The sequence below is a fragment of the Diplotaxodon limnothrissa genome, linkage group LG7, assembly GCF_057381915.1.
Source record: "Diplotaxodon limnothrissa isolate DT_005_m linkage group LG7, D_limnothrissa_male_GT1.1, whole genome shotgun sequence".
Taxonomy (NCBI): Eukaryota; Metazoa; Chordata; class Actinopteri; order Cichliformes; family Cichlidae; genus Diplotaxodon; species Diplotaxodon limnothrissa.
In genome coordinates, this window is record NC_140602.1 from 28285387 (window position 1) to 28305915 (window position 20529).

General features: G+C 38.0%; 1 protein-coding gene across 3 annotated transcripts in view; it reads right to left on the minus strand.

Moving 5' to 3' along the window:
- Window positions 1–409: 409 nt before the first annotated feature.
- Window positions 410–20529, minus strand: part of aass (aminoadipate-semialdehyde synthase) — a 128884-nt gene continuing 108764 nt past the window's right edge. For all 3 annotated transcript variants that reach the window (XM_085359525.1, XM_085359526.1, XM_085359527.1), the window contains 14 exons: window positions 17991–18102; window positions 17806–17865; window positions 17509–17576; window positions 10222–10343; window positions 9064–9193; window positions 8688–8798; window positions 8156–8264; window positions 4745–4885; window positions 4483–4650; window positions 3755–3850; window positions 3164–3279; window positions 1156–1244; window positions 894–1070; window positions 410–728 (listed from right to left, as the gene is read on the minus strand). In XM_085359525.1, coding sequence (XP_085215651.1) covers window positions 610–728; window positions 894–1070; window positions 1156–1244; window positions 3164–3279; window positions 3755–3850; window positions 4483–4650; window positions 4745–4885; window positions 8156–8264; window positions 8688–8798; window positions 9064–9193; window positions 10222–10343; window positions 17509–17576; window positions 17806–17865; window positions 17991–18102 — 1618 coding nt within the window. In that variant the 3' untranslated portion in view covers window positions 410–609. The remainder of the gene's footprint in view (window positions 729–893; window positions 1071–1155; window positions 1245–3163; window positions 3280–3754; window positions 3851–4482; window positions 4651–4744; window positions 4886–8155; window positions 8265–8687; window positions 8799–9063; window positions 9194–10221; window positions 10344–17508; window positions 17577–17805; window positions 17866–17990; window positions 18103–20529) is intronic.

Consider the following 20529-nt stretch of genomic DNA (forward strand, 5'->3'; position numbering starts at 1 on the left):
TGTGTTAACCACTACATAAAGTTCTCACTAGTCTTGTGACTCTAATAGGGGACAAAATCTGCTTCATGTTGCTTTCAATAACTATCGACTGTTATCAGTCAGTAAAGTGTTCGCTGAGGTCACAGGAGGGTAATTCTAGACTTCAATAGAATCACACACAAAAAGAGGAGTTGCCCTCTGGCAGCCATTAGAAAGAATGCAGGATAAAGGCACTTGGCACTGAATTTAACACCAAGCCTGAAATGGAATGGAAAGAACAGTTGTCAAGGTAACAACCACACACATGCACATACATAAAAGAAATTGCTGGATTTATCAGATGGTACTGGGAGCATTATTTGGCAATGGAAATAAGATTGCCCACACAAGAAGGTACAACAAGGTAAACAAAACAATCTACAATGCTTCAGATAACTTTTTATTGTGAATTCAAAAAATCAGGGAGCAAACAACCTTCCTGGGTAGGCATGTTAGAGTATTATTATAAACTCAGAATGAAAGCAGGTAGGTGAGCCAGAATCTGTCTGAAGAGTTTAAAGGTCGATTAATGACATGAAATGTAGACAAGATTAGAATTTACAGTCATTTGCTCTTCTTGATGTTGTAGCTCTACTCCTGCAGGGTGCTTTTGGAAATGAAGTGTAGTCCTTCCTCTTTCAGCCGGGCCAGCACTGGTTCGTAGATCTCTTTCACCATTGGAACCACCAGACCCTTTGTATTGATTTCACCTACAAAGTAAGTATAGAGAGCCGGTAACATTATATTCTCAAGTATTTATCTAATATTCAGTGAATGAGGTTGGTGACTAAATTTAGTTTGAACATAGTTTGAATGCTCTCTGTAAAGTGAAAGACCAACGAAAATGAACATTTTTGAAAAGTGAAATCACTAACCGTTAAGAACCATCCGAGCAGCAATGGCTGCTGGGTATCCAACAGTCTTGGCCATGGCTGAGAAGCCGGTGGGGTCGCCATACACCACCAGGCTGATGTGTTTGGTCTCTAGTTCTCCAGTTGGATAGCGAACCCCCACATCGTTTCTCAGAATGATCATGTCTCTTTCTCCCTTATCTGATGACAAGAGGCAATAGTTTTTTTTACACTTGGTGTCACATTTAATACTCCTGTTCTTCTAATATGGTATTAATGAGCTCACCGAATGAAAGTTTAGTTTCCAAATGTTTTGCAAGGGCAGCCAAAATGCTCTCTGCATGGGGCACTAGCTCATCGCCAAGCATCCCTAAGCTGCAGAAATAAAAAAATGGTTATTAAAATAACATAACCGTTACAAAACAATACTTAGGGCTCGAAAGATAATTACTCTGCCCTAATAACCCTACACACTGCAGCGGCAGCCCACGTGTCCTTGGCTACATCTAAAGAGATGAGCATTTGCTTTTTGTGGCTGGGTTGCTGGTGAATTGAATAAATGAACAACAAGTCTTTCAATGTGAGCTGCAAGCGGCTTGCTTTTTACCCTTTAACAACACAGATGGAATGTTTCCAACAGTTCACTTTACCATCAGAGGAATTTACATTTCAATGCCAGTGTGACCCTCTTGCATTCACTGCCAGAACTGTGAGAACAATGACAGCATGAAGCCTTGGTCTGAAGAGACCCTTGGAAAAGCTAATTTAAACTGATGATTGTGCATACTACACCACTTCAGGTGTACTTGTTAGGCAGGCAGTAATAAGTGTGTAGAAGATGCATAGCCTTGCTCTTGGGGCGCTGTGTATAGGGACAACGCAAACTCAGAAGAGCAGTATCAATCACAAAAGAATATACCAGATATTTGGATGTCTGCTAAAGTAGTACAGGATTCCACCAAATGACAAAACAATTCAAATTATTTCAGGCTTCATTTCATCTTTATACTTTTGATAATCACTTTCTGACTTGATAAGGACGAGACTCTTCTGAAAGGTGCCAATTCTCACACACTGACAATATGATACAAGCTTTTACCTTCACATGGTTTCAGACTGGCCAAATATATTGAATAAGGGGAGTTTTAACATTGCATTTAGCTTCAGTGTAAACCATAGATGGTATAAACCAGTGGTCCCCAACCCCCAGGCCGGTCCGTGGCCTGTTTGGTACTGTGAGAATTTAGGCTCGGGTGTGAAATTTATGGCTGTCAGGATTTTTATTGTTAACTCGGTTTCCCTGGGTCTTTTCCCGTGTTGTAGTTATAGGTCTTATTTTGAAATAAATATTTACGCATTACCATAGCAACTAGAGAGCATTAAGGGGCAGAGAGGAGGATGTGACTCTCAGTGTTGTTGGCGCATTTCAGTAGGACGCTGCTAATAAAGTTACACAACTAGTTATTATATTTACAAAGTACCACAGTTCGTCGCTTCATTTTATTTTGTTGTATTTATCGTGACACCTTAGTGGCCGGTCCATGAAAATATTGTCTGGCATTAAACTGTGGCGTAAAAAAAGGTTGGGGACCGCTGGTATAAACAATAAAAGGCGCTGTGACATCACTCACTGGTTTATGAAGTACTGTTTTAAAGCCTCCCTCATCTTCGTGTTTTGAAACCGTATGTAATGAGTGAGCGATAGATCTGCCTGTGAAACTGCTAGTTATTTGCCAGTGTGCATACACTAGATACGAGGCTCAAAATGAACAAAATTTACAAAACTATTCATTTTAACCCCAAATGACTGACTGACCCATAAATTAATCAGCGAAATGTTGTGCACAGAGGCCAGGCCCAAGTGCAGTTTTCTTATTGTGTCCTACTGGACAGGCCTGTTTTTGCAAACACAGGACAGATCCTTGTTGTCATTAGACTTTTTAATTAGATTATAAGGCCACTGGACTCAGTAGTATATAGAGCCTAATCCTGGTTTGAAAAAAATATTAACATACATGGCAGCCATTCTCAGGTTCAAGAGTCTTGACGTCCCTCACATTTTTATTCTACTGTTCCCTTTCCCCCATTTCTATTAATCAGAAAGGCTTGAAAGTGAAAAGTGATTTAGTTTCTGAGATATCTGAAGACTTTTTTTAAAGGACCCATGGACACTATGAGAGAGATGGTACCAAAAGGAAATTTGTTAAAATCTTGAAAACACAATAGGAGAGAGACAGCTTAGCTTTAGTTGACTAAAAGAAGCTCTTTTTTTTTACTTCAGGGTGGCTTCTCACCATCTCAGAGTGTCCATCCTGAAGTCATCCTGCCCTGTGTGTTCATATACAGCTTGTTCAAAGACATTTTGGGAAACAGAAGAAGATAAATCCATCTGCTGACAGAGGAGTTCTTTCTGTAGAAAGAAGAGAAACAAGTCACTGCATCACATTAATGAATCATGAGACTTCAGGGCTACATTTTGTAGGTGGGCTGCTATTTATTTGGTTCTCTTTGAATTGTCTTTTCAGATAAAAAGTTCTGAGTGTTTTCAGAGAAAACCCTTGTTACATCAATCATCATCAACCAGCTTTTGATTTCTGATAAACACAACCCAAACACGGAGCACTAAGGCTGCTTTTTCTTGTCGAACAGATAGCAGATGACAAATATTGTCTGCTGTATACTCTCATCAATGCCAGAGTGCCCCAGCTCACTGCAGCCTTGATGCTAATAAACAGCAACTGTAATAGGCTCTACTGTCACAGTCAAGAGCTTCAAAGCAGCTTGTTACATTAAACTGAATGACAGAAAGAAGCAGGGTGCACTGTTAACTGACTATTTTCCGCCCACATCTTTGGATGCTTTTGAACACTAAAAGAGGTTCTTACCCATGAAACTGGTGATGACGTGTGCTGCAGGATGGGACTGGGATCGCTGTTGATTAGACCCAGTTTAATGAAACCACTCATGGCCTTCGAGAAACCCTGAGTAACAGGACAAGAACGGAGGTAACCAAAATATGTTAAAATAAATTGGGTTTCAGGTTTAATCAGGGGATTATGTTACACGGAAGGAAAAGGTTTTAAATATTTTGCTGAGTGCTGGATATTTGCAAAGTTACGTGGACACAGAAAAATGTCTATTTTGCGCACCTCAAGATCACAGTGATACCATTGCTGTGCACTGATTGGCCACGCTGATGATTAATGTAGGACTTGTACTTCTGTAGTACAAGTTAAGTTTAAAGCTCATTTTGTACCACTGCCAAATCTGTAGTGAGATTTAATGTTCTGGGCACTTATTACTGATGTGGCTTTGTTTGGTTAGTGTTAACTGATAACTCCATCCTCGTGTCTTAATATGGTCACTCCTGTCTTCAAAAACTAACATGGTAGGTGCCAAAATGCTAACACTGAGGTGTCAAAATGGGGAGTCCAAAACTCATGCATTTCAGAGACTATTTATGCCTTTTATAATCAAAGATAATTATAATTTCAATATTAGATTATTACAGATTATAATTACAATCTAATATTGAATTTAATTATTTCTTAAGCATAATAAATTCTGTATAGCAGTTGTATTTGTATGTGCAGTTTGTCTATGTGTGTTGTACCTTAAAACGCAGAGTTCCTCTGATGAGCGTGTGTGCTGTCTGGATGCCGTATGGCTCAGCGTATTTCGTGCTGTCACGATTCGGAAATCCCTCAAGGTTGAAACCTGGAAAGAAATCCATTGGAGTGGTGGAATCCATCAGAGAGCCACCAGGTGGGACATTTATCACCTCAAAGAAAGACAAAAAAATCTTATCTTTACTGAAAGTAAATAATAATAAAAAAAACATATTAACAATTTATGGTCTTTTGAGACATCCATACCTGGTTGTCTTTGAGAAAAATAGCGGGACTGATAGTGTTGAGGAGGACACCATATGGGCTCCAGCTGAACTTGTAACGAAGAGGATTGTCTGAGCACTCAGGAGCAAGAAGACCACCACAGAATGAGCTGTAGGACTCCACCTAAAATGTATTCAATGCATAAAGAATGATCAGACAGCTACACAAAAATGCAGCTAAAGCTACTGTTGATATGCAGAAAGTACTTAAAATATCTAGTAGCTGGTATATGTTAGTGACCAAACGGAAGCCACTACTCAGTAAAATGCACAAGGGCTCATCTTGAGTTTGCCAAAAGGCACCTGAAGGACTCTGACCATTAGAGGCAAAATGTTCTGGCCTAATGAAACAAAGATTTAACTCTTTGGTCTGAATACTAAGCTTCATGTCTGTTGGAAAATGTGAATTTAATATTTTTTTGAATAAGGCTGTAACATGACAAAATATCAAATACGTAAAGCACTGTAAATACTATCTGGATGCACTAAAGTGTATTTATAATGATACCAACAAATGTAATTTTTTACAGAAATGTCTAACAAAATTGTCCAAGCAAGGAATAGTTGTTAACCGGCAACCAGGTCACTGGCAGCCAAGGATCACTGATACACATCAGGAGAGAAGGCTGGCCTGTTTGGTTTGATTCAACAGACGAGCTACTGTAGCTCAAATTGCTGAAAAACGTACTGCTGATTAGAAAGGTGTCAGAATACAAAGTACATCACAGTTTGTTGCATATGGAGATGCATGGTTTCCAACAATGGGCACCCGAGCATCAGAACTGGACAATAGTGAAACTGAATAATGAAAGACAGTGGCCTTGTCTGATGAATTGCATTTTCTTTTACATTACGTGGCTGGCCGGGTACAATGTTTACCTTGGCAACACCTGGCACTAAGATGCATATGGGAAGAAGACAAGACATGGGAGCAGTGAGATGTTTTGGGCAATGTTCTGCTGGGAAACCATGGGTCTTGCCATCCATGAGGATGTTACTTTGAAACGTACCACCTACCTAAGCATAGTTGCAGATCATGTACACCCTCTAACCAAAACAATATTCCTTAATAGCTGTAGCCTTTTTGGAGCAGGATTGGTTTAAGGAGGACAAGAACGAGTTTGACCCTAACCCTAACCCTAACTCTCAACCTAATCAAGCTTAATAATCTGTGGCATATGCTGGACAAACAAGTCCTATTTATTCATATTTTTTTAATACATTATATTATTTATATATCATAACAGTTGCCTTAAGGTGCTTTATATTGTAAAGAAGCTACAATTATGCAGAGAGAACCCCAACAATCAGATGAAACCCTATTAGCAAGTACTTGGCAGCAGTAGGAAGAAAAAACTTTATATTAACTGGAAGAAACCTCCAGCAGAACTAGGCTCAAGGAGGGTCTAGCCATCTGCCATGACCAGTTGGGATTTAAGGGACAAAAGACACCCTGTGGAAAGGAGCAAGAGATTAATAATAAGTAGTGATTAAAGGCAAAGTGGTGAATAAACACAGCGAGTGAAGAATAAATAATGTTATGCCTGATCAGTGTACCAAGTAATCCCTGTGATCTAATAGTTCAGGCTTTAATCTGATCCAAATATTCAGCTTCTAGTTTTTTGCATTTTTGGTCTTTGTGATGTTAAAGAGAGAGGATATTCTTACAGAGCTATCTCAAGCAAATGGCTATCTGTAAGCGAAGAAACCCAACCTACCTGCTCTTCAGTGCGTTTTTGTAATAGGAGTTGCCAATCAAAAGCAGTGTTGGGCAAGTTACTTTGAAAAAGTAATTAATCATAGTTACTAGTTACTTCTTCAAAAAAGTAACTGAGTTACAAGATTCTAAAAGTAATTAATTATTTGAAAAGTAACTACTGCGTTACTTTAAAAAAAAGTTTAAGCCTCTGGGGTCCAAGGGTATAATTGGCCATTTTAAACTACTTTTGATGTTTCCTCTATATTACACCTTTAAAAACTATTTACTTTGCCTTGTTTGGTCTCATCCTTTTCAGCACAACCTCACGTGTCTGAATTTATTTACATAACAATCAGCTCTTCTGCATTCAATAATATGCCACACAAATTATTTGTGCCACTCCAAATATTTCTGTCCACTATAAAGGAGAACATCACAGCCTGACACCTGCAGGTCTGACAGCAGCAGGTGTATCACTCCTTTTTGTACCTGGAGACAGCAGGTTCATTGTTCTGACACACAACACAAAACTATCCACAACACTACACACTAACTACACAAGACAACACATTAACTACACACTCCAAAAAACACGCATATATATTGTTTATCATGACTCTGGTTTTACGTGGCCTATCAACACAATTGCTTAAAGATGTAGCGCCCAGATTACTTACAGCTACTTCTGTGCAACTGATATGAGATGCGGTAAACTGAACACAGCTTCAACCGTCTGTTTGTTGAAAAATAGTAACGGACCGCATTTTCTTGTTATTAACTGTAATGGCGTTGTAACGATAGGAACAGTAATTAGTTAGATTACTCCTTACTGAAAAAAGTAACACCATTACTTGTAACGCTGTTATTCCCATCACTGATCAAAAGAGAAGTTTAAACGGAGTATGGCGTTACGGAGATGAGTTAAAACTGCTATTTCAGTCTGTGGTTAAACTTAGGGGCTGCACTTGTCTAGTCTAAGTTAAATAAGATTAGTCTCAAAACCTGAATGAGGCAAAGTCACTGTAATATAGTTCACAAATACAAACATGAAACTGAAAATGAGTATAATAGGTCCACTTTAAAGGAGTAATAGTAGGTAGACAATTTTCAATTAGAGAATATTTTTTTCCTATGGTCTCTGAATTCAGCAGCTGTGTGATCCATAATTGGTTAGTTTATGCTTAAAGAAAATCATGCGTGGAAACAAACCTGGCAAATCAGTGCTTACAGAATAACCATTGGATTCAGCTTCCACTGTATGCTGACTGACTGAATGATTGCATGAATAAGCAGGTCTACAGCTGTTCTTAATAAAGTTAGTGACAATTGTATTTATGTATCTGTCAAAGTCTGATCAGGTTAACCACTTGATATGACAGAAGCTGGCATGAATCATTAATCTTGAGTTGTGTCTAGTTTTAAAGTGTTCAGTCTGTCAGAACAATATTGGGTTCAATTTGTTTGTTTACATTACTAGTTTCTAAGAAAAAAACAAAACAAATTCCAGTTCAAAAACTCCACATTAGCCTGTGTCTGTCTGCTTGAACTGGAACCTGTGTGAAACTCAGCATGTGTTGAACATAAAACTTTCCATGTTGAGCCATAGTGTGACTGTCCATGTGTGTTTGAACACTGTTTATATGGCACACATACAGGTGCCAGATTTTCTATCTCAGTGTTGCAATGTTCACTCACAGTGCAGCTTTCAGCTTTGGCTTTGTTGATACACTCCATGGCCAACATGTGGTCGATGCCTGGGTCCAGTCCCATCTCATTCACGATCGTGATCCCTGCTTCTTCTGCACTAATACACACAAATGCATTCAACGTGTAAATATGCATTTTCACTTTTCATGACTATATTTCTTAATAATATTAGGGGGGATCTTTTCTGTTTTATTTTATTCTATTTTTGCTATGCATTTCACTTTCTTATCAAAAGAAAAATAAGAAAATGTCATTATAAAATTCAAAGTTTAAACTTTAAAGTCACAGCTTTTTATCCCATAACCTTCAAACGTTTAGCCAGTGCAATAATTATGTGACACAATAAGAAACAAGACTAACATTTGCCTATACATTTGTGCATCCCAAATCCTATGCATATGTTTTACAATAATTTATTAATACTGCTGAGGATGATGTGCACACATAGGAAAATAATAGAGAAACATTTATTGAAAGTAATCCTGAATTCCTAACAGACTTCTGTGGACTTGATCATTACCTGCTCTGCAACGCCTTCATGGCAGGACTAAGGTAGCTGGCTGTCACCATGTTCACCTTCCTCTTTATACAGTGTTTGGCGATAAGCGGATGGAACGAGTAAGGCAGCAAGCTGAGGAGAAGATGAAGGGGTTGACTTAAGTATAAGCGGACTGATATTTTAATCTAATAATGTAATGTTAAATTGTAAAACAGTCCAAAAATAACTGGGCTCCATTAAATTACTTTGGAGATGAAATGATAAAAAAATAAAAAAGAATTTGTTTTGTGGTAATACATATTGTGGTAAAGTATTCATCTGGAATAAATGAAATCATTACAACTTTACACATTACTTAATAATTGCCACCAATGTTATATCTGTCCTGCTGCTATACCTGATGACCAAGTCATGATCTCTGAACAGAGAGTCTAGGTGTCCCTCTTGGCTGCTGACATCCAGCATGACAGGGATGGTGTTGGGGTATTTGGCTGCCAGCTCCTCTGCCTGGCTCAATAGCATCGATGCTAAACGCAAACAAAGAAACAATAACCACTGTTACACATAATTTTCTGGTCTTTGTCAACTTTCTCAGTTTCAGTTTTTTTTAAGACTTTAAGTAATGTACTCTTTACTGTGCTTATAACTGTTAATGTAAGCCACTCAGCTGGACTCAGCTGGAAGTTTGTGGTGTCTTTGTAATCTAGGCCAATTTAATGCAATTATCAATGAATATTGTGGCTCAGGGTTTCATTTATATGTTAGCTCAGTTAACGTGATGCACTGTGCTACCCAAGCTACCCAGAATATATCCATCTTCTAGATATAGTCAATGGCACTCATTATTATAATAATAACACCAAGATACCTAAAGTCCTAAGTTGGACAAGAACCCCAATGGTAAGATTTACACTTTAAGGGTAGTGTTAGAAGTGTTTTATCACTTTTACTAGAGATGAAACAATATGATTTATGATAAACTGTATCTAAGTGAACTTCCTCAGGCTAAAGGAATAAGTCACAGTTAAGCTTCTTAAAGATGAAAATATTTAAAATAGCAATGAAAGTCCTCTGACTCTCAGCCAAACTGCAGAAGTAAGTCTTCTTGGGGTCCAACATGGTAACAGAAATCTAACAGGCTAACCAGCATTAAGGTTGACACCAGTATACTGATGCAATGTTTTCACTCTGTTGATCTCCAAAGCCCCAAAACAATTTAATCTCAGTAGAAGTACATACATCTATGTTAAGAGGGAAAACATGGTCAGTCAGTAACCTGCATTGCTTACAGTTACCTTTTGGCAGAGTTGAGTAAACACTGACTAACACTGTTCAAGGTTGTGATGTGTCCATTAGATGGGGTATACAAATCACTCACTCCTCATAATACTTTCAAAGAGACCAAACTAACCCTTTATAAAAATATTAAACATTGACCGTTGGTTTCATTATTTATCTGAAAATGATAAACTTGACAATAAAGACTGACATGAATTTTAATCCCACAAAAGCCCAGAACATTTCAGTCTTAATAAAGTTTAACAGGCAAACTCACCCACAGTAACCTGGGTGCCCTGATCACGGGTCAGATACTCCACAACAGGTCCAGACACATATCCTGAACCCAACAGCAGAACTCGCTTCATGCCGGCCTTCTTCATGATCTGAGTTTTCTCCCTTAAGAACATCAGACAGGCTGGGTTATTATGGTAAAGCATGACAACATTTCAATTTCTGAGCCTCCAAGTGGGAAAGTTACATACTGAACTCCACAGATTTGAGTTCAGTACCTAAAACTAGAGATGGCACGATACCACTTTTTTATGTCCGATACCGATATCATAAATTTGGATATCTGCCGATACCGATATGAATCCGATATAGTGTGTTTTTAATCAATAAAACTGTTTTTTTAATATCTTGCTGCATTTTGTATAAGTTCATACTCAAGTTTAAATAAACAACAACACTAAAGCTATTCTGTTATACCTGTATGTAAAAAAATACACTGCACCCAAAATATTTCATAGTTCAGCAATACTGATCAATCTAATAAACTTAAACCTACTCCATCCTTCCTATTCTGGTATTTTAAAGAGTACTTAGCAGAAATATTAAGCAACCTAACTAATAGGGTTGCAAACTCCCAGCAAAAAAAATAAATACCTACACCTCATGATGCTTAATCGACATAATCAACTTTAATTTGATGCAGTGTGAAAAAAAAATGCACAGAATTAAATTATTTTTCAAGAATAATTAAATAGATTCAACATCTTCCTTCAACAGAATTGCAGACTGCACAGATGGTACCTTCCCAAAGGAAAAAGCACTATAGCTTACTAGGGTATATTAGACTTATTAGTTACTATATACAGTAATTGACTTCTATACATTTTACATAAGATTAAAACTTTGGGTGTAAGATTCAGATAATTATTTATTAAAAGCTCGACATTTTAAATGAGAATAAGAAAGAAAAGTATGTCTTTGTGCCCCCTTTTCCCTGTTAATGCCCTATCGGCCCCCCTGGCTAAACTTTGCTAGATCCGCCCCTGCACAGTTACCAGCCGTTAGCTACGTAAAAAAAGATCCTGGTGTAGAAAGTAATATTAAATAAATTCTAACAACAGCTTATCAAGGTTAAACGTGCTGCAGTTGTTCAGCCGCTGGTTTCCTCTTTCTGGCACAAAGTAGGCGATAAACAAACAAGAGAGTCACGACAGAAAAGCCAATCAGCTGATCATTAAGGAGTTTCATGATTGAAGTAGCAGCAAGAAGAGGCAGTCGCTCCAGGTATTGGTTGTTAAGCTTAACGCGGGAATGCTTTACAAACATTCAGAGATGAACTTACACACTTGCTTTACTTCTCTCTGGGATAACTTTCTCAGAGATGAAATGCTGGTTTGGTAGCGAGGCTCCAAATACACCCAGCCGCTCTATCATGTGAGCATACTGCTCCGACTTGCTAAGGTTATAAGCCGAGTTACGCCGTGTTGCAAGTTTTGTGAGGTGCTTTTTTGATATTTAATGGATCGGATTACATTTTTATTTCTATCCAATATCCGATCCAGTAATTTACGTCAGTATCGGACCGATACCGATACGTAATATCGGATCGGTCGATCTCTACCTAAAACATGAGATTTCAAAAACTGAAGCACAGCATACCTAGGATATCAGATATGGATATTTGTTGCAAATAAAAAAGGAACACCAGAGATGCAGTTCATGAAACTCCGATTCCTTGCTCATTCATCTGTTTGCACTGATCATGTTTGCACTGATCACCACCTGCACTCATGTATATATCTATCTACTTAGCACTTTTAATTCTTATTTTTATGTCTATTTAAGCGTTATATGACAGTATGTTTGCACTAAGTACCGCAGCAATTTCCTAATGTTGTAAACCTGCTCAACATTTGGCAATAAAACCCTTTCTGATTCTGATTAATGTTTCCATCTGATCCTTAAAACTGTATGATTTGACTGGAACAACACAAATTACAGGTTTTCTGGTCGAATCATTTAAAGCAACAAATAAAAGTTTTAGATGACGAAGCTGTCAATACAATTCCGTCATATTTTGTCAGTTCCGTTGGAGCAGCCTTTCAACGCCTCTCTCTGTCTCTCGCTAGCAAAGTTGACCCAGACAACAAAGTAAAGCTAGTTTTCAGCTACGAGCACGACACAAACCTGACGTATTAGCCAGAGGTCCCTTTACTATGGTTCGGAGCCGTGGACCTGTTTTATATACGCGTGGAATAGTTTTCCATACGAGCCTAGGCGGAGTAGTCGAACGCAGATTCAGTGAGCGCAGGGCAAGCTAGCGAGACAGAAGTTAAGCTCTCCTTGCAACATGGCAAATTGAACCTCCCCCACCCTCATTCAGATCTGGTGTTTGGAATTATTTTGGTTTTCATGTGACGTATGACCCTGAAGGTAAGCGCGTCATGGACAAAAGTAAAACAGTATGTTGGATGTGCCACGCAATGCTCAATTACATGGGTGGGAGCTAGTGTGTTAGCGCAGTTAGCTCGTTAACGTGTTGGCCGTCCAGCCCCACGCATGGGGCGATCCGCGGTAGCTCGTTAACGGAGATTTGCCGTGTTGTGGCGTTAACGTCATTTCAACGAGATTAACGCTGACAGCACTAGTGAGAACACAACGAATATGACTGCACATTTATGCTGACATCATCCTAGTGCAAAGACAAGTGGAAGCAGACAAAAACAACAAGCGCGCATGCTACAAACTTTACCCGAGTCATTTAGACAGCTGTTAGCACAGGATTCTCCTTATGGGGACCTGATATGTTTAATATGCTGCTGAGAATATAGCCCAGAAGAAGCGTATAGTATAGCTTTTATTTTGGAAAGAGCCATTTCTCTGTAATAAACTCTCTTTTCCAAAGATGAGTGATTCCTCGATCATATATTTTTTTTTTATTACTTTGTTATTTCAGCGACATTCAATTTAAAAACTGTACTTTTGAGTTAAAATATATATTTATAATTTTAATAAATGACAAATTAAAAAGGCGTGAACATTTTTTTTGTATCGAAAAAATATCGAACCGTGGCACCAAAGTATCGAACCAAACCGAATTGTGAATTTTGTGTATCGTTGCACCCCTAAGCAACATGGTATTTTGTTGTTTAGGAAGGGGGAAGTTTTAGGAGTGACGGCGGTGTTTTGAGATGTGAGAGATTTGCGACGTTTAGCGCAAATCATGTGTAGTTAGTGTGTTTTGTTGTGTAGTTAGTGTGTAGTGTAGTCAATAGTTTTGTTGTGTGTGTCAGAACAATGAGGCGACTGCTGAACGTTACAGGTGTTACAGGAGTGATACATCTCCTGTTGTCAGGCCTGCAGGTATCAGGCTGTCGTTCTCCTTTATCTCATAGTGGACAGAAATTATTTTTTGGAGGGGCACAAATAATTTGTGTGGCATCAAATTTGATGCAGAACAGCTGATTGTTTTGTAAATAGTTTGAAATGCTTATTTAAAAAAAAGCCTTGGCTGCATTTTTAGGTAAACAGCTGCAAAAACTTTGTTGTTTGCATAACTCAGTTACTTTTTTGAAAAAGTAACTATATAATTAATTGCCCAACATTGGTCATTATATACTGTATTTTGCAGACGGAGTTACAGGACTCTCTCCCAGACCACAAACTCGTGATCATAATACAAGTCAGAGCTTTATATAAAAAAAAGAAAAAAAGAAAAAAAAAGAAAGTTGTGTTTTCAAAATTCAAGTTATTTTTACTGTGTTAACATACCAGGTCATGAACAAGATTCTTTTTAAATTTTCGTTGTAAGTGGGCTAAAGCAGTTAATTAAAAGTAGCTAACATAAATGTAAACACTGTAATTTGATTATTTTAATAAACCATGTAACTTGATGCTGGCGTGACCACAGTGCTGTTGCTCACAGTGGTCCAAGAGACTGCTCAGGGAGTTTGTGTGTTCGCTCAGACACACGAAAAATTAGAGGGAACATTGATGACTGGTCACCAATTATCTCAATTCCCGTTGTTCTTCTCCAATATGTTATCCATATTGCGTTCAAAACACAGTCTGAGTACTCACAGCCCTGCCTATCATGTCGGCCAGCCTTGTGGGATTTTGAACAGCTATAGCCACTTCTTGTTCTTTGATAAGCCAGATCCGAGCCAGCTCCAATCAGCCAGAACTCTGTTATCGTGGTTCCAAATTGGTAGATGTTGTTCATTGTCCTCCATCGAGAGTGTCGCCAGACACACAACGCAATCGACCATCGAGTATCTGGCAGCAAACGTCTCCGCAGGACAATCTGGCTCTCCCAAGCCCAGCAAGGTGTCAATTCCGTTACGGGAACAGTTGATCAAATCCATAATTCTTTAGGTTTTAGAGAACAAGACTGAGAAACTCTTTGAGGGTTAGAGTTAGAAGAGACTAGACTAAAAGATAGAAGCAGCAGCCGGGAAGATAAGGGAGGGAGAGGGGAAAGATGCGTCCGCCTCCTCTGAGAGTCAAAGAGGGTAATGTGTAGAAAGGTTTGAATCAATGTCTTAGTTATTTACAATACAGTGTGTACAAAGTCAAAATGGCAGCAATAGGTAGCAAACTGTATGACTGATGAAGAATTGGACAGAATTCAGACAAGAGGAAGGCTAGCAGTGGAGAAAGTGGGTGAAACATGGGAAAAAAATAGGTAAAAATCCTGGCGGCCACCAGTGCTTCTCCTCAACCTTTGCTTAATGCAAGCCAATGATATGATCTTTCTAAATGGAGTAAGACATTTCTACAACGACAGGATGTATGTTTTCCATTGTGATTGTTTAATGAGAAGCACCGTATTATTTAGGGTTCAATAGCCCAATTAAAACCAATCAATCATAGCAATAATTCTCCAATGGGAGATCATTTGTTTAGTTAGATCTAGGTTGGTACTTTTCTTGTCAGGCAGTGCATTTTTGTTTAAATTGGAAGTAAATAATAAAAATGTCAGAAAGAAGCATTTATAGTACATTATATTATAATGCATAATACACAATACATTAACTGTTAGTAAGATTTAAAAAGCCAGGTAACCTATGAGTATGCCTCATTTAAATATTACTATGTATATTCCTTTTTATGTATTTGGGTTTTTTTTCTGTTTTGTTAAAGGAATCTCTGGCATCATAAAAGTAGTGACTTGTGATTAAACAACGTGACAATGAAAGCCATGCTCTGGAAAACCCAGAGTAGGACTTTTAATCAAATTATATATCCTTCTTAAAATATCTGCTAGATTCAGTAAAAAAAATCAGTTTGTGATTTTGCAGGCAGGATCCCCTCAACATTACACCAGCACCACCACCAATATTATTGGATGATTGAGGCACCCAGAGTGACCTGTGGGATTAAGATCCCATCACCCCCCTCAAATCCCCCCCGGAGTCAAACCCGTGGGCTTGTTATCGCTGGCCTAATTGGAAACCGCATTGCACAAATGCTCTAGCCACAGCGGGACTGACTGTAGATCTGCCTGGCACTTGTATTCTTAATTAAAAAAGAAAAGGCAGACATTCACTCAGGAGGATTACCCCCTAAGTTTACATATCTTAAGGAGCCAAATTCAGTCAAAAGGATTAAAAATTTGATGGCATGGCTTGTCTCGAAAAATTATACTTAGGATCAGTTAAGAAAAAAAACTCATCAGGTCTTAGAGCTGGCCTAAATATGACCAAATGGAAGGCTTTGGTGACCATGGATTCACTGAGGATGGTGAAAAGAGGATGAGATACCTCCAAGCAAGCTGTTCCTACAGCCTTCGAGAAAAAAATGCATACAGTCTGATTGTTAATGATTAATAAAAATATTCATTGGTTAAACGTTATAAAGTCATAGATCTGTCAATAGATCCAACAAACACATTCAAATATTTGTAAATACAACTCTTGCGAACATGTAAAAAAAAGCTAAGACTGCAGAAAAATAAGCAAATCAATTACAAATAATCAACAGATCTGAGAAAATAATTATAGCAGATTTAAAACCATTCCTAAATGCTATATGCTATAAATGTGATTTCCCAGATGACGAATGCTAAATGTGCAAATGATTATATTTTCATGTTTTTGAGAAATCTCCTTTATACAGAGCCAGACTGAATTGACTTCTGTGACTTTGGTACTAGAAAAAAGCATTAGCTCACAGGGCATGTTTACTTACAAGTCTAAGCTTCAAAATGTTTTACATTTGTAAGTGACTGGCTGGACCCACAGTTTGCTAATAAGCTGCCATAAGTTAACTGCAGATCTGACATGTAATAATAAGAACATGCAATATTAAATAGCTAGATTTGTTGCCTGGGCATGTAAAGTAGATGCTAACATAAACAAGTAAACCTGTCCTCAATGTTAGTCTTCAAACTTACTTAATGTAGCAGATAAGACAAAAAATATTCCAGTACTATTTTCAGACATTGCTGATGTAGAGAAAATGGAGAAAATGTACAAATCTGATGTTATTTGAACGCTGTCTTTTTCCATAGTCACAAGCAATGAACCGTTTTATGTTATTATGTTATGTTATTTGTACTCATTTACTTAAAGACACTTGAAAAAAAATATTGTATTCTTTTAAGATAAATCATCTCTACGAAACTCCTAAGTGCAGTCAAGGTTCCCCTGTTAACAGTGGAATTCTAGCAGTTATATCCTGCCTCCAGTCTTTGTCCTAGCTTTTATTTATGCACAGAAGTAAAACTGGTATTGATTATATCTGTTATATCTGTTGATTACATTTTACATCTGATTACACCTCAAAAGAACCTGTATGTTAACACCAGACAAAACAAGACAGAAAGACTCAGCATAATGAGTGATTGGGTTTTTAGTGTAAAAGAGTAGAAAAGATATGTCTACCACTTGGTGAGTGCATATTCCAGCTTCTGGAGTTAGTTAGCGGAGATGGCCTATTTAGCATGCTAGCTAAGTAAGGTGTTAATGCAGGCACAGCAGACACCAGAAGGCAGCACATAGTAATGGTTTGTTACTATGAACAAAGATCCTCAAACTTCACAAATGACAATTCTAGGAAAGGATTACTTAAGGAATGCAACAGCAGAAACGGCACACTAGAAACCAAGTTAATAACTGAGGTTAACAAGCTCTACAATTTAGAAATTCAGAGCTGGTGAGCTATTGCACCTTTCCTGTAATCGTTAGACATTGTATCTTACTCATAGAATGTTTTAACAGGTTTGATGAACATTTAAAATAAGAATTACATTCAAACGAAGCATTTAAATGCAAATATAACAAACAAACAAACAAACTTACATATTCACAGTTCCTGTCTGAAGACTTACCTTCTTTCTCTAAGTTTTTCAATGTATTCAAACTTTGGAGTAAGTTTTCCGTTAGAGGCGATGACAGCCTTTAGGAATAAATCAGAACATCCAAACCAAACATGAATTTCACTTATTTGCAGAAAGAGTCAAATAAACATCCGTTACATACACATATCTAATCCAAATAAATAAATGTATGTTATCAACCAAAATATTGAATTAGAAAATGAAGTAAAACACTCAACTAAAAATAGCATCATGCCTTTGTAACAAATAAAGTGAGATACTTCTCTCAACCAACATTTCACTACTTACATCTCTGACTTGTGGGCTAAATTCTTCTTCGTCCAATGGTCTGGTTGAATCTGAAGGTAGCTGGTAATGACATATAATTCACAAGGAAACACTATGTGAAACATGTCATAGCCCTCTCCCATACTTGATCAGAAAACACCACCAAATGCACTGGAAAATTGGTGGCATCAAATCAGACGTCTTACCATCTCCCAGATGTAGGGGAAGAGACGGTCACCAAAATACTCTGTGGCTTCGATTGGCAGCTGAGCAGGAAGGTTGTCAATGGAGCACATGAGAATCCCGTTTCCCTCCACGCTGCCGGGACCACAAATAAAACCAAATCAAATGTTAAAATTCAGGCATTTTACTCTTTCAAAAAAAAACAAAAAACAGTAGCACGTATACAATTTGATGGCAGTCTCAAAGAAGTTAGGAGGGGACAACAAAAGGCTGAAAAAGCAAGCAGCACTAAAAAGAAACAGCTTTGCGTCTATTTAGGTTGACTGTCAATAGATCTGTAACATGAGGAGGGTATAAAAAATGTTAATTTTAGTAGATTAACAAGTAAAGATGGGCAGTAAAGATTGTATTAAAAGCATTCATGATTCTGTTATTGGTTGCACATCTGGAAAGGCAACATTAGTGCTGAAATGTATGTAGCAATTTTAGAGAGACATATGCTCCCATCCAGAAGAAACTGTTTTCAGGGAAGGCCTTGCTTATTTCAGAAAGACAATACTTTTGAGTGGGCCCATTTCCATATGGAAGCAAAAAACCCCTGGACATACTGAAGTCAACTTTTAACTTTGGAACATTTAGAAACATAAAACAGAAACTAACAGGGCTATTTTTCTGTATCAACTTGTGTATTGCTTAATTGTAAAACCACTGAAAGGCAAAATTTGTTGATGTTTTCTTTATTTACCTGTTCACCTTTGCAGTTATATTGGGCTCTCAGACAAGTCTTTTTTTTTTTTGACAACTTTATTTATGATTTTCCAATATGACAAAAGTACAGACAAATATAACTCGAATTGCGACTACAAACACTGCCATTGTGAAACCGGTTGAGCCACGCAGTGGCAAACCAGTTGGATGCAGAAAAATGTATAATCTATGGGCACAAACAAAAAAATACTACCATGTGAAACCCAAAAAACAAAACCCACCAAAAAACAAAACAAACAAAAACAGAATAAAATAAATACATAAATAAAAGGGGGGCTGCATTGTGCGCAGTTCTTTTTGGCTTGCTACAGATAGTAGGTGGCTTTAAAGAAAGAAAGAGAAAAAACCCCAAACACAGATAAAAGCAGTAAATGACAACTTCTCCACATATTCAACAAAGGATGACCAGGTTTTGTAGTATTTACTTTGAGACCCTCTCAAACTGTATCTCAAATACTCTGTCTGCAAGCACCTCATCACCTCTCTCACCCAAGACTTCTGTTATCGGATTAGGATCAATTGTTTTCCCACACACATATTAAAAACTAATTCCCAGAACCGGTTCAAATCAGAGCAGCTCCAGAACATATGGTTAATGTCGGCGGGTGATTGCTTGCACCTCGGACATCTATCATCAGAGGCATTGTATATTTTGGCTAGTTTAGCTTTGGTTAGGTACGCCCGGTAAAGAATTTTAAACTGTATTATACAATGCCGTATACAGATTGAGGATTCATGGATCTTGCTAACACTAAGATCCCATAGGTCGTCTGGGATCTGGAGGTTTAAGTCCAGCTCCCAGGCATTTATGGCTTTGGACACAGAGTCTGCCTTTATATGCTGCAATGTGCTATATATTTGAGAGATGTGACCTCTAGCAATAGATCGAAATTGCAGACAATCCTCAAGTGAATGTGTGTGTGAATGGGTGGATGATTGTGTATAGAGTAAAGCGCTTTGGGGGTACTTAGGACCAAGTAAAGCGCTATACAAATACAGACCATTTACCATTTAAGTGTACAGACATTAGGTAGACTTGGATAAGAAGTGAAGTGTTTAACTGCAAAGCTACGCGCTTGTAAGTATCTAAAGTGAGTCTTTGGGATTCCAAAATCTTTAGACAATGCTTCAAAGGATAAAAATGACCCTTTAACAAACAGATCAGAGAAGCAGATAATTCCTCTGCTGTACCAAACCTTGAACCCTGCATCGCTCAGAGCTGGTAAAAAAAAGATGATTTGACGTAATAGGAGAACGCTGAAACCAGACATTGAGAGAGTTCTTAACCACAGGATTTTTAAAATGAACATTGCGACTGACTGGTAGACCTGAACACATTATTGCAACAGGGGATATGGTGAGATTACCGTCTAGCTCCATAGTGGACCAAGGCGGCCCTCTGCCCTCCCTAAAACCCCGCATCCAGGTGGATAATTTCACAATATTGGCAGCCCAATAATAATACATAAAGTTTGGTAGGGCCAGGCCGCCTTCCGACTTAGAACACTGTAACAAGGATTTACGGATTCTTGGAACTTTTTTGTCCCAAATAAAAGATGATATGAGTCCGTCTAACTGGATGAAAAAGGTTTTAGGAAGAAAAAGGGGTATCATCTGGAAGAGGTACATGAATCGAGGCAAGACTACCATTTTAATCGTGTTGACCCGCCCAGCAAGAGATGGGTAATACTGACCAGTGTGCCAAATCCGATTTTGTTTTCTCTAATAAAGGGATAAAATTTTGTTTAAAAAGATCCTGATAAGCGTCTGTGATTTGAATACCCAAATAGGTGA